This window comes from Micrasema longulum, unplaced genomic scaffold (assembly GCF_059751315.1).
Source record: "Micrasema longulum isolate JH-2025_06_02 unplaced genomic scaffold, ASM5975131v1 h1tg000554l, whole genome shotgun sequence".
Taxonomy (NCBI): Eukaryota; Metazoa; Arthropoda; class Insecta; order Trichoptera; family Brachycentridae; genus Micrasema; species Micrasema longulum.
The window spans coordinates 315562-330476 of NW_028277750.1; the positions used below are offsets into that span (position 1 = coordinate 315562).

General features: G+C 32.7%; 1 protein-coding gene across 2 annotated transcripts in view; it reads right to left on the reverse strand.

Annotated features, from left to right (window-relative positions):
* LOC148280668 (uncharacterized) overlaps positions 1-14915 on the reverse strand; it is a 104468-nt gene that overhangs the window by 34190 nt on the left and 55363 nt on the right. The window contains exons 2-4 of one of the 2 annotated variants that reach the window (XM_088228022.1): positions 4825-5183; positions 3528-3616; positions 1855-1997 (exon numbers count right to left, since the gene is read on the reverse strand). In XM_088228022.1, coding sequence (XP_088084148.1) covers positions 1855-1997; positions 3528-3616; positions 4825-4895 — 303 coding nt within the window. In that variant the 5' untranslated portion in view covers positions 4896-5183. Of the gene's footprint in view, positions 1-1744; positions 1998-3527; positions 3617-4824; positions 5184-14915 lie in introns of both variants that reach the window. The other variant, XM_088228024.1, reaches the window with a different exon arrangement.

Below are 14915 nucleotides of genomic sequence, written 5' to 3' on the forward strand. Positions count from 1 at the left end.
TAAGTAGTTTCCTCTCCACATGAGCAAATGCTGAAAAGTTCCTGATTGGCCCACTCCAGAATATCCTTCCTGATCCCAAAAACTTAGCTAAAATTTAAAGTTGTTTAACTGCAGAAAAATCCTTTTTTAAAAATATAAACCTTGTAGATTATAAGCAAGGTAAAAAAAAATAATGCAACTTGCGTATAAAGAAAAAAAATAGGACGAGTTGTATATAACTCAAAATGCTAGAAAATGGGAAATCGACGTCTAATACAGATTTCCTAGTTTCGCTAGCATTTTTGAACTTTCTGACACGGTTATATACGGTTATTTAGAAATAGTCCTAGAATATGAGTAAAACCACGCGAAAAATTTGTATTTAAATATTAAAATTTTTCTTTCTTTTGTAGATACGCTCTTCTACCACAAAGTCTCTAAAGTTAATAGGATTCAAACATTAGGTTTACAAAATGAGTACTTATTACATTAAAAAATACTAGTCGTTTAAATTAAAGGGTATCTGCAAAGGTTTGCTCTCGACCTGATGAAACTTAGCCAAATCCAAGTAAAGGCTTTCACTAAAGCCCTTACAGGATACTGCAGGTTGAATAAACATCTTGTAGAATAACCTTTTCTGAAACTTCCAGTAGCTCAATCACAAATAACTATCGACGTGCTTAAAAACATGCTAATCATTTGAGCGATCACAATGAATAATAATAAACATGCTTAAGTTATCGCAGTCATAAGACAACGCGTGTGCAATCTCTAAGTCAACGCTCGTGTCGGTTTGTTTTTTGTTTTCCTCGTAAATAAATGCAGTTCACTGGCAAAAAATCGGCGTTTACTATAAAAAATTATACAATATATTGCATTTGCAAAATAGTAAGGAGTATCTAATACAAAAAAGTGAAAATTAAATTATAATTAATATGGCGACTCTTTTTCTTGACATTTGGCTTGCCAAACGCCGGCTAAATGCAATAAATAGCATGGTAAATAATAAATAAATATAATTTCAAAAAAATTGCGTAGCAGGATTATACGTCGCGAAACGTAAATATTTGGACATTTAATATTAGGTGTTCACGGATGTTCCATTGTGATTGTGAATACGATAAACAACCATGGTGAGAAATTGTTATCACGTCGTTTATTAGCACGTCGATAGTTATTTGCGATTGAGCTACAGATGTAGGTTCTGCAGTGCGGATGATGAACAGTCTTGCACATTCTGTGTGAATGTGATGCTTTGAATTACAAAAGAAGATGCTTATTTGGGGGATAATTTGTTATTCTTGAGGATGTGACATCACTCGCCCACTGCTTATGGCACGATACTTTAAGGATCTAGCTTTGGAGGAGGAGATTTGACAATAAATATTTAAAAAAACTTGAGTGGAAGCTCAGTTGTTTATACCAATTCAGCTGGTGGTCTTGCTTAGCCTTGAAACCTTAAAATAATCTAAGAATTTTTACCGTACCCCATTCATGTGAATGATGAATGCTGATCCTCTCTTTTAGTTATGATCATTGAATTTGTTTTATCTTCAGCAATCGGCTTTTGAGCCCCATTTTGTGATGATCTCCAGCGCATTTTTTTATTTTTGAATTTATCAAGTAGGTTATCCGTGAATGCTTTCAGCTCGACAGATTTCAGGTTTGTGAAAATCATAAAACAGCATGCTATTATTGGGTAGCAAAAATGGAATAAGGAATTATTGATTGATTAATTGTAAACGGGAAAATAACAAATAACTACCTTTTGTCGTTTTTTCGTCCGGACAGTTGTGTTTTTGGCCCCACCAGTCTCTTGCTGCCTCCTTCCAACCTGTTGACATACTCGCGGTCTAGAAAGGAACAGATAGCTACCTTCTCGTCATCTTGCCGCTCTGGACTGTCCTTGTCCCTCTGATGGAGCAATCTCTCCAGTCTATCGTACTCTCCCCTGAGCGCCCCCACTTCTCTTCTAAGCTGTTCGTTTTCCCGCTTCAGTTTTTTAATATCTGTCTGACCTAAAATTAGATTGAAAATATAGATACCGTTTAGTTATTAAAATCGACCAACAAATGTAGAAATAATCGATTCTTAACTAACTCTTAACTAACAAACTGAAAGAAACTGTTTAATAATGGGCCAAGAACAAAAAAAAACAGATACGAAAATTATGTCAACATTTAAGAAAGTGCAAAAAACGTAGAAAAATGTAATGCACTAAGGCTAGAACCGCAAACCTTTTAAAATAATTTTAATCAAGTCCTAAAGAAATAAAAGAGTGTGTTGAGGAGTAGACACGATGTACACATGTTCCTGTAAGTACAGGGAAGGTCTAGAAATTCGTGGAAAGGACGCTTGTTCGAGAAATTAAAGATTCAATCCATTTTCGAATCATGAAAATGACAAAAAAACATTGTTTGGTAATATGGATTTTCAAATAAAGGCAAAATGGTGAATGTTACACAGTGTAAAAAGTGACCACTTCAACCAGCCAATGACAGGTCATAAGCCCTGTAAATGTCTACCCATATTCACCTTTCTAAAATGTTCTCCATCTCGGCTATAATTTGTTTATCTTAATGACTCCCGAGGGGGTGAAATCCAGTTTTTTGTCTAAAAACATTTAGACAGACTCAAAATATTGTAATAAAACCGATTGGTCCAAGATGAAGTTTGAAAATTGGAAAATTGTTTTCAGGCGTTGCCTAGTATGTGAAATTATTCGATCAGATGAATCTCTTCGCAGCAATGAAGGTTTCAGCTCTTTAACTTCTCTAAAATCAATGGATAGAAGAATTGAACGTAGTTATGCAGGAGCATTCAGCCATATAAAAGTGAAACTGAGATATTAGCACTTTTGTGAAAAGACTGAATAATCAAGTCTACACAACAGTTGGAATGTTTTTGACTTTTACAAATGATAAACAATGAAATCATTAATTTTTCAAATGACAAACAAGAATCTTATCATGTATTTGACCACTTTCAATGATTTTTTAAGAACCGTAAGATTTTTCTAATGCTGTGGGTGTTTTTAGCGAATTGAAAAATGTCGTTTTTGTAACCGACACCATTTTCAGAAGGTGATTAATACAGTTTTTTTTGTATGCAAGCGGTCTGGCTGTTTTAGCAGAACATAGAATTAACCTTACTGCACCTGATAACATTTATATCTCATTTTTTTTAAATTGTGGACTGGCTGCTTTCTGCATAACAACGTTCAATTGAAAAAAAATGGATGGATGTTTAAACACAAGCAAATGGTGAATGTTACACAGTGTGTAAAGTGGCCACTTAAATCAGCCAATGACCCAAGCCAAGTCCTTTAAAAATTCTTAGACCTTCATATTTCCTTCTCAAAAATGTTTTCCCTCTCTGTTGCAACAATTTAAATATGAGTAGCTCCCTAGGGAAAAAATCCAGCCAGTCCGCAAGCATTTAGACATACTAAAAATATTGTTGAAATTACTTGTCTCTTTCGATGCCCAGCATAAAAACATCAAAATTACACACACATTCATATTCAAACTAAAATGTAACTTTCTTACCTCTTTCGACCTCGGCATTTATGTTAATAGTTCTGAGTCTCAGTTCTTCATTCTCATATAGCATGCCACGCGAAGACTTTCTATCCAATCTGGAAGCAAATGTAGGTATGATCCTAAAACATTGATACTTTTTTGGTCATCACACACGATCGTTCGGATGTTGAAGCGTTCTTTTATTGTAAACAATTCTTTGTGTATTTTTATAATATAGCCCTATTTGGCCAAAATATCTGGTTCCACTTTGAGTTTGTTAAAATTAAAAACATAAAACTATGTGGCCAAATTTTTATTCAAAAACCATCCAATTTACTTTATGCATTGCATAAAGGAAGCATTAGTACCAGAATTACATTATGACAAAGTTGGTATTCTAATATTTGACAAAATTTTAAGTGGTGTTAACAAATTATTTGAAAGATTCCGATGGAAGGCTTTCAAAATGATAAGAAAACCCAAACATTATCATTTAAAATTGTTCTTGAAATAGTTAAAAAAACAAGATTTAATGACAAGCTTAGAAAATGAGTAACTTTTTAAATTCTTTTAAATGAATAAAAGGTTCAAATAACAAAATAAAAAGAGAAATTTTTGAAACACCCCGCAGTAGATGCTTTGCAAAAAGCAGAACTTGTTGAATTACAAGAAACTTCACTTGGGCACCTTCTTATTCTTAGAATGAAGAAAGGTGGTTAGCCTAACTCTACAGGTGCCGGTCCAGGAACAATGAAATAATAAAGTTTGAAAATAATAAAAAATAAATATTTCACTTCCAGGAATCGAACCAAACCTCTAGTGGAACGGAAGGCCCGTTGACTACTGCCAACAGGCCGGCTTCTCCTGAAGAGTTTTAAGTGGTTTCCTCTCCACGTGAGCAAATGCTGAGAAGTTCCTGATTAGCCCACATTAATATATCCCTCCTGATCCCAATAGTTTAGATAAATATTAAGATATTTAATTGCAGAAAAATCCACTTTTTGAAATATAAACCTTGTATATTATAAGCAAGGTAAATAATAAAGCAACTCCCATATAAAAAAAAAATATAAAAAAATCGAACCAAAGACCCAAACATGGTAGGCAAATGCGCCACCCATTACACAACGAGGCGGACTAACCTCCTTATTCAGGATTTTACCCGGAGAGGAGCCATCTTCGAAAATACTCATCCAGACAAAACTGTATAATTTATCCACTTGTAATTAAAAATCTAGTTCTTACGATACTAAAAATAAAGTTTGGGGTACCGCAAGGAACGCCACTAGAACCCGTCTTGTTTTGAACACAAATAATTATTTACCTTCTGTTGGGTTTGATGTTGACATCCTTCCGCCTTGTGCGAAGCATGCTGCCCCCAGACATCCCTGCCATGTGCTCTTGTATCACGATACAGAGAGAGAATGGACGGCCAAGCACGCCTCCTCCAGAACCTCTGCCATAATCTCAAAGCGAACCGCCGACGTAACAGAATTCAAGGCATTGCGAAGCCCACCATTAAAAAAAATATATGAAAATACGTGTCATTGAGATAATTTTATCACGGAATCACTGATTCAGGTTTATCACGAAATTGTGCAATGTAAATTATAATTGATTATTATGAACACAGCTTTACTTTCGAAGTAAAATTACCATTCCTTTGCGCCTTCTTCAGCCCATCTGAAACAAACACAGTCATTACCATTTTTGCCCAAATATAGACTGGAGTGCGAATGCAGTACCTCATGCACTACTGGGTACGGACAGAAGAATTATGATGATGATAATAGATCATAAATGGATCATGAAGATCATTCTCAAAAAACCTTTGAGGTATCCAACGGAAGATCTATTTGCTGTGTTAAAAGATATTGGATGTAAGACAATTGTTTGTGAGGTGCCTTCTACTTAAATTTTATGATAAATTAACACTTTGAGTACCGGCCGAATACACATAGAATTTTCCCTGTGCCCGGCCCATTTTTGTGAAATTTCATGTTTTGTTAAGGGTTACTTAAACGTGTCATAATTATGAAAATACTTAGTTAAATCAATTGAACTTCTCATATTTATTTAAAACTATTTAATAAGTCATTTGTTTATTATAATTTGGCAACATTGGCCTTTATGGAGAATCCCATTGCAATGTTCGCACATATGTTGCACATGCTTTGTATCCCGGAGCCGTGTAAACACGTGATTATAAAAACCACGCGTTGTGTCCCAGTCCCGTGTTTTCACGTAGTTTACCAGCATCTAAAAAGTACTAATAAAGGTCACTAAATGTCAATAAAATAGACTTTTTTGAACAGCTTTGTATCAACCGCCTTTGGTAAAAAGCAATATAATGTCATTGCTCCAAAAATATTTAATGATTTATTGCCAAATATAAAAGACTCAAAATGTAAAACAAATTTTAAAATAAAAATAACTGCACATATAAATAGTGTAGCGAGAGATTTTTTTGAAAAACATATGTAAATTTAAAAAACGTAGTACTTTATATAATTGGTACACATATTATTTATATTTTTGTGTACTTCATTGCTTTATATTTGTTTTATTATATATTATACTATATTATTTATGTTTAAGTAACATGTATTCTTGGCACATATATATACTTTATATTTGTATAATAAAGGTTTTTAATATCTTATATTTGATTAGCTAGGCATTTATAATTAAGTAGTTGTAGTATTTTTTTTTGTGTTATTATTTTATTAGCATAGGACTAATTATGCTCTAAAAGATAAATTTCCATCTTAGAATAGACTGAGCCATGTTAGATGGAGACTATCATAAACAGATAACACTTCGTTTTCATTTTATATTCATTAGTTTTATATAGATTCCCTGTTATTAAGTATGTATACTAATTTTATACAATAAATTTATAAAATAAAATAAATAAATAATAATAGATAGGAAGCTACAAAATTACTTAATTACTGAAATTGATCAATTATTTTTTTAAAAAGCTAAGAGTGTTGTCCTGGCGACGGGATAAAAGAGTAGCGCAGTGTGTTGGAATCGTTCGTCTTTAGAATCGTATGTGACTTCAGTAATTCGACGAGTGACAGCATTCTTGAACCACCCATACGAATGCAGTCGATTGAAAACCAATCGATTTTATCTCAAGTGCCACAAAGCACTCGACATTGACAATCGAATGCGACATCTAACTTCAGCTGTCAAACTTCCTTTTTATAAAACGCTCGGCATTCATGTTTGAATGACGAGCGGGTATTTTTGTTGTATTTTAACTTTAAATGTACAACACTGATCAATGCTATGATGATGGCGTACCAACAAAGATGTACTTATTTTTAATTCATTATCAAATGAAGTTTCACTAGAAATATGATTTCCAAATTATTTTATCGCTCGTCAATGTCAAAAAACGTATTGTGGTAGTGTATAGCTATACTTGTTATTCCTTCTTTATTTTTTCTTTTTTCTCTGCTGCATTGGCATGTTTTTATACTTTTAAACTACTTTTAATTACTTATATTATAAAATCAATATATTTCTGCTCTTACTATAATGTGTCATTAATTTTGAAGATGTTTTTTAAATTGGCCTAAATTTATTGTCTTAAATTTCACTTAAAGATTCTTCTCATCGTTTCTTTGAATCCCTTAAAATAAATATGTGTATATTTATGTTTTTCCTTTTTTTTTTAAAAAATGTTATTCCTATTTTATTTTATTTTTACATCTGAGCATGTTTTTCATTCTTTATTTCCATTCTTAATTTTTAATTACTCTTACAAATTTTCTTCATTTTTAATATTATTTCCATTTGTAAATACTCACTACAAACTACAAACTTTAAAATATCTTTTTTTCACTTAAATTTTAATTTTTAAACAACTTTCATTTATTTTTTTCTTTTTCCTTCTCTTTTTTATACTTTCATAATTAACCTTACATATAATTGCCTTTTAATATGGAAACTTTACTGGTCCATTAGAATTAAGTCTAATTGTGTAAAATATTAAACTTTGTAACTGTACTGTATGTTTCCTGAATAAAAGAAAATAAAAAATGAAAAAATAGCTTTTGTTCTTTCATTATGCGTTTTGTAATATAAATAATATAGATGTACATAAATTAATTATAAACATAAATATTTTTACTGTGGAGTGAAGACGGTCATTATGTTTTCGTCTTTGACAGGGTAATAACGTCAGAGGTCAGGGTCAGAGTAATGACGCTGTAGAGCCGCCCATACCGACAAAAGCCATTCTAGGTTTCTACAGTTTGCAGTAAAACAATGAGCCGTGGGCACTGAGGGCGAGGGTTGCAAGCACAGCGACAAAAACGTATTTTAACGGCCGTAGTGAACGGTGATGCGGTAGACAGCCGTGGTAACGGCGACTAGAGAGTGGTTTCTTAGGAAAACGGCGATATCAACACCATTTAACACCGTTTTCATAGGAAACCATTCTCTAGTCGACGTACACGTCTGTTCAAATGTTTGCAACGCTTTTGTTCTATGAAATAGAGCGAAATAGCACCTCTATAGCTGTAGCGCATTATTACTTTGAGGTTAAGACTATACGCCTTGCTTCACCGTGCAACATTTGGCGGTTTTGCGGAATGTTCAAACTTCCCATTAGTAAAAGAATGAAGTGGCAATTGATCAAAACGTCAATGGATTCCGTACTTCATATTTCAGAAAGACCCATTAACGTATTCACAAAATTCTATCATTTGGCAAAAAACCAAATGGTTCTGGAACGTAACATAATTACTGCTTTAGCCAACTGCCCAATCAAAAGGCAGTTCTAATTCGATATTTGAATAAATAAACAAATGAATGGCGTGAAAAAACAATGACAGACGTTAAACAAACTAAAATTTAGAACATAGCATTTTCTTTGAACTGAAATGAACTTTGATTTTTAATTCATAGGACTACATAAATAAATGAGGTTTGATAAAAAAAGTACAAGGAATATTATTTTTTTTAATTAAGAGTCAGATATAAGATAAATCACCTAGCATTATTTCAACAAAAGCAATATTACTAATTGAACTGGGCCTCAATTATGAACGCTATCTTCATATGTACATATTGAGACGATACACTTAAGTTCTGTACTATCCGTATCTACCTCGGTATGTTCTACCTACTTGTCATCTCGATATCATATGATCGAAACAAACCAATGAATGACCGCAAAAATAAGTCTGAGTTATTTACTTCATTAAAATTTAAAATAGATCTCATTTATATTTTAAATAGGCTTCTATGATAGAAAGTGCCCACTTCAAAGCGATTATAAACTCCAATAAATCCTAATTCCAGCAAAAAATGCTCACTTGAACACAATTTTTAAATGACTTTTGTCAATTTCCAAGACGACATGCTTAACGATCGTCTGTACTTATCTACTGAGCGATTACAAGGCCGACTTTCGATGCGTTCAGATGGTAAAAATTAAAAAAAACTTTTTTTTTACAGTGGTAACTTTCTAACGCCTAGATGTTAATAGGACAGAATATAGCGAGTTATTTTTTGCATCTAGCCGCTCGTTTTCAAAACTGACAGATGTGTCAGAATTTAATTCGACTTCAAAATGTGCTTATTTTTATTTGAGAAGTTCTAGACCCGTCGATACAAACCAATGTATTAACATCAAAACTTGATGTTGGGGGATCGGTAGTGTATCTTCGCAATCAGTCGGGAGAATTTTGTCTTTAACTATGACGTCGTACCGAAGCTATGTCATTTTAGTGCGTAGATATGTGTACCGTGACGTACGCTTCCCCTTGTTTTATATCGATGTACTTAACCAAAAATTGAAGGTGAGGTTCGAATCCCACTTTACCCCAACTCGATTCCATTTTCTAATAGTGAGTTATTTACAACTCGTTGAAAATGGCCCTCAAAATTAAATATTTGGGTAAATCATAAGAACGCAAATATTTCTTTTTTTAAAAAAAAACAAAAAAAAAAGGGTCGGTAGTATATTTTCGTAATCACTCAAGAGAGTTTATCTTCAACTGTACCGTCAATGTGAAGGTATGACGTCTTTATCTACCCATCATAATCGAGGCCCTGGGGTGGTATTCTGGATTTTCTCTACCCCCTAGAGAGTGATTCATTTAAAGATTTTTGTCTCATATAATGGCCACACTGATGATTAAACGTTGAATGGTGTATAAAACTGCTTTAAAACCGAAACAAAAGATTATGGTTCGGTCAATTCAACCTTGTTTTAAAGTGTATTGGGTAATGCTTCAGGTCGCAATGATGGTCGAAATGAAATTTTCCGTATTTAGATGCACGTGTTCGTATTTGTTTGACATTTAATCATTAGTGTGGTCATTATATGACGCAAATAAATAAATAAAAAATTAAAATTAATCGCTCTCTAGGTAGAAAAAAAAATCCCAAATTCCATATCGCAAAAATTTTAATCATATCACAAATGTAAGATAATTACACAAAAAAAAGCAATTTGTAATTTCTCTAAAATTTTATTGTACACGCGGAAAAATTGATTGACACAACAGAGTAGATATGTAAGTAAAGGGTCATATAATAAGAGTAATTTAATAAATAAACGTTGAACGTAAAAATATAAAACAAATTTTATTTTACATAAAACGGATATTTTTATGTAATGTTAAATAATATTTGAAGTTTTAATGATAATGTCGGTCAAACGTCCACCACGCCGTTGTTAAATCCGAAAGGTCCAATTTTCGTTAGTTCTCTCATAAGATAAGCAAAGTAGCATAAATTTTTTGACTAATCTGGCAACACCAACAAAATGTCCATTTTGATTTCTTTGACAATCTGACGGATAAAAAAATAATTCAATTTAAAAGTAATGCATTTGCTACTTACACATGCATTTGCTACTTACATATGAAATGTGATACCATCATGTTTTTTTAAGATCCCAGCAGTATTTCTACATTTTAAAACGACACAACACGGCTTGGTTGAATTCGAATCGGGAGTTGCGTTCTGAGCGACTTCTACAAAGAAACCAATGGGTCAAAACGTAAAACTACACCATTAAGAGTAGTTTAGTAGCCTTCTGTTTGATGCGCGTATGCGGTTTCTGGACTTTTCTTAATTCTATGGGAAAAACGTATGAATAACTGAATTCGAAAATGTGTTTTTACGTTCTCCTCGGTATCCCAAATATGCACATTTTTAAGGAATCACCCGTTTTGCGTGTGTATCGCGATTTGCTATATTTGTATTAAAAAATATTGATGAGTGCGCAATATTATCTAATTTCGACATATAATTAGTTGACATTACTGTCTTTTTATTTAAAGTCAGTGATTTAGAGTGCAAATTGAAAAACAGTTTTTGAAAAATGTATTTTTAAAGAGTTTAGAGATTTATGCGTTTTAAAACAAAATCACTGTGAACTCTGTTTACTAAATGATTAGTAGGTATTGGTATTTCAAGGTACCCATTTGATTTTATATGTTATTAATAATCCGTTTGAAGCTGTTCCCACTTCGCACCGATATAAATATTGTATTTTTATTGAGGAGATAGGCTATAAAATTTTATCGCTGCTCATCGCCAAATCTCAGATTCTACGTTTTTAATTGTTTGGTAAAAATCTGAATGGTTTTGTTAGAGTCAACGCAGACATCGCAACAGCGTGTCGTAAATAGTATAAAACAAAATACGCAGCAGCGCACAGTGTTTTGACCCATACAAGCTAGAAGATAAAAAGTCACTTTTGAATTCTTAAACGATGACGTCATGGGGGCATTACCAGATAGTTAGTGTGACGATTGTAAGCCTAATTGGGGTGATTAATGCTTAGGGTGATTCATACCAGAATATGAAAGTCGGATAATTGGTTTTTGAAAGCCTAGTTACATTTATTTGCATTTTGGCGTCCGACGTGTAAAGGTTGTTTATCAAGTTTAAAGTGTTTTATTTCGATTTAAAAAAAAATGGAAGCTATTTTGGAAGGTATGTTGTATGTTTTTTTTTCTAATATTTTAATGTATTTCATTTAGGTATTTAAAAAAATAATAATTTAACTTATGTATTTTTTAGTAGTTAAAAAAATATCAATTTCTAACTTCTCGAGAATTTATCTCGGAGAGTATATCAAAGTAGCAAAATATTTTTTTTATTTTTCAATAGACCAATTTATTGTTGATTCATTACAGTTTCGATATTTTACCGCACGAAGTTGCATCTATCTTATTTTGTTATTTTACAGGTACCAGATACGAGATTTCCAGGCAAGAATTGTACGTGATGTGGAAGAGTTTGACGAAGAAAGAAAGGCTTCAAGGAATGTTAAATAATATTGTTAGTAAATTTGAAGTCAGTGAACTTGGTGCAAGTGGTGAAAAACTGTTAAAAAATCAAATTAAGCTTATTTGTTTAAATATAAACAGAAAATGGACCGAATCTGGCTGTAAACTAGATAGATTTGTTAAAAAAAAAATTGAGTGGCTTAACGGTAGTGAAAATATTTTGATGTGTGAAAAGTTTCGACAAAGTCCTTCAGTAGACATGAATGAACCATCTACGTCTACTGGAAGGCCTGCAAAGGATTTCGGGGCATGCAGTGATCAGTGAAAAAGGACAAAAGTGCGTGATTTAGTGAGTACGAAGACATCTGAAGAACTTTCGTTTGCCACGCAGGTATCTATTCGAGCATCAGGAAAACGCACAGTTGCCGATCTCCTAAAGGAAATTTTGGAAGCTACTCCCAATGAAGTAGCAAAAATACGTAGGGAACGTCAACAAGTAAACAAACAACGGGCATTGACAATTGAGGAAGCGCTAAGTTTATACGTTGACTGTAAATTATCTTCGCATTCCTACAAAGTTATGCGTAAAAATGCCATAAAAGCCGGCCACAACATATATCCGGCATTTTATAGTTTAAGAAAAGCAAAAAAAGCATGTTGCCCGAGCGAGGAATTTGATAAAATAACGGAAACTAGTGCAGAAATCCAGCTACAAGCAATTTTAAATCATACGGTGGAACGATTGCTAAATGTACAATCAGAAGTCTTAAAATAAAGAGTTCCTTCAGGTTCTGTACTGACTCTTATATGCAAGTGGGGTGGAGATGGAAGCTCGGGACATAGTAATTATAAACAGAAATTTCACACAGAGCATGCAACAGATGAATTCTTATTTATTATGTCATTCGTTCCAATACAACTTAGGCTTAATGATGACCCTAATATAGTAATTTGGCAAAATTTAAGCCCTTCCTCAATCTCTTATTGTCGTCCTATTAAATTTATTTTCGCCAAAGAAACTGATATTCTTACTAAGTCTGAAATCGAAAAACTTCAAGATGCAATTGAAAAACTTGAAAATTTTAATGTTAATATTGGAGGTGTAGTGTTGTCCATAAAATTCAAAATGCTTTTAACAATGGTAGATGGCAAAATTTGCAACGTTTTGGCTGAAAATAAGTCAACCATGTCCTGTTATATTTGTGGCGCCAAACCCAGTGAAATGAACTCTATTAGTATTAATAGAATTTCTCGACAATAATTTTATTCCTTTGGCTTATCTACATTACATGCTTGGATAAAAATTTTTGAATGCTTTTTGCATATTGCTTATCGAATTCAACTCAAATGCTGGCAAGTCAAAGGAGAAGAAAATAAAATCATTTTAAACAACAGAAAAAAAAAATTACAGGAACTTTTTAAAGCTGAAATGGGATTAATTGTAGATAAGCCAAAGCCTGGGTTTGGCAACTCAAATGACGGTAATACGGCAAGGCGGTTTTTCCAACAGCACAAAAAGAGCGCAGAAATAACGGGTATAGATGCAGGGTTGATTAATAGATTTCACGTAATTTTATGTACATTAGCTTCAGGACATAATATAAATTTAGAAAAATTTGAACATTATGTGCGTGTGACCAAAGAGCAATATCTTAACCTTTATGGGTGGTACACAATGCCACCAACTGTTCATAAAATATTACATCATTCAGTTGATGTTATTCGATCTTGTATTGTACCGATAGGTCAGCTCTCTGAAGAAGCTCAAGAGGCGCGTAATAAAGATTGTCGACGATTCAGGCAACTACATACCCGAAAATGCGATCGATCATCCACAAACAGAGATTTATTGACCATGTTATTAATAACATCGGATCCTTTAATAAATCGTTTTAGAGAGGTTCTGAAAAAAAAAATTGGCTCACTTCCTTCTGAAGTGCTAAATTTAATTGTTTCTTTTTCTTCAGAGATAAGGACACAAAACTTGCATCCTAATTATTCCGAAGACTCATCTGAATATGACTCAGATACGATCTAAGTTTTTCTTTAGACTCTTTTGGGTTTATTTTATTTATTTATTTACTATTATGTTAATACTTACTCCGATTATTTATTAATATGTAACCTCTTCTTTGGGGTACTAGTTTTTGACATAAAAAATTACTCATTTAATGTGCATATATTATTGTATTGTAGAAGTTTTAGTAAAAGTAATAATTATTTTATCGATTTTTGTGTACTGCTTTATTGTCTTGGAAATTTGTTGATTTAATGCTATTTGTACTTTTTGACCAAACGTAAATTGTTCGTTGTTAATCTGTGTATTTTATAATGTTTTTTTGAAATTCACTAATACCAATTTTATTTAGGCGATAATATTATTTTGTCAAATTTTATGCATTTTATTTTCTTGTAAAACAGTTAATTACATGCTGTTTGTACTTTTAACTTAACCTTAATTATTCATATTAATTTATATTTTAAAATGTTTTGACTCTAAAATTTACTAATATCCATTTAAAGGAAATAATATTCTTTTGTCAATTTTTGCATATTTTATTTTCTTTGAACTCTGTTCATTGTATACTATTTGTACTTTCTTGTTAATGCCTAAGTTATTCCTATTAATGTGTTTTTTATTAGCATGCCATTTACTTTTTCATTGAATTATATAAATATTAAAATTAAGTTATAATTACTTTGCTGAATTTTGTACTTTCTTTTCTCTCGTATGTTGATTTCATTTTGTATTCTGATTGCACTTTCCCCTTATGACGCTCTTTTTATATTTCTCAAAATACATCTATTTGAAAATCACTTAAAACAAATGTTTTATTTAAAGACCTTCAAGTTTTATCATCATCATACCATATCCGCTCCCTATGTGGAGCATACGGATTCCATAATCTGCCTCCGGCCAATCGATCAACCTCCCGTACATCCTCCCAAGTCAAGTCCACATACCGCAACTCTGACGCAAACTGTCGACAAATTGTTAACAGTGGACGACCAGGACGCCGAGAACCTGATGCCTTGTAACATAGACAAGCATGGTTAAAGCTCTCGGAAGGCATACGTAGTATATGGCCTTGCCAGCCAAAACGCCTTCGCTGGATGACAGTAGATACCAAGGGTTGCTGTGTCCGTTGCC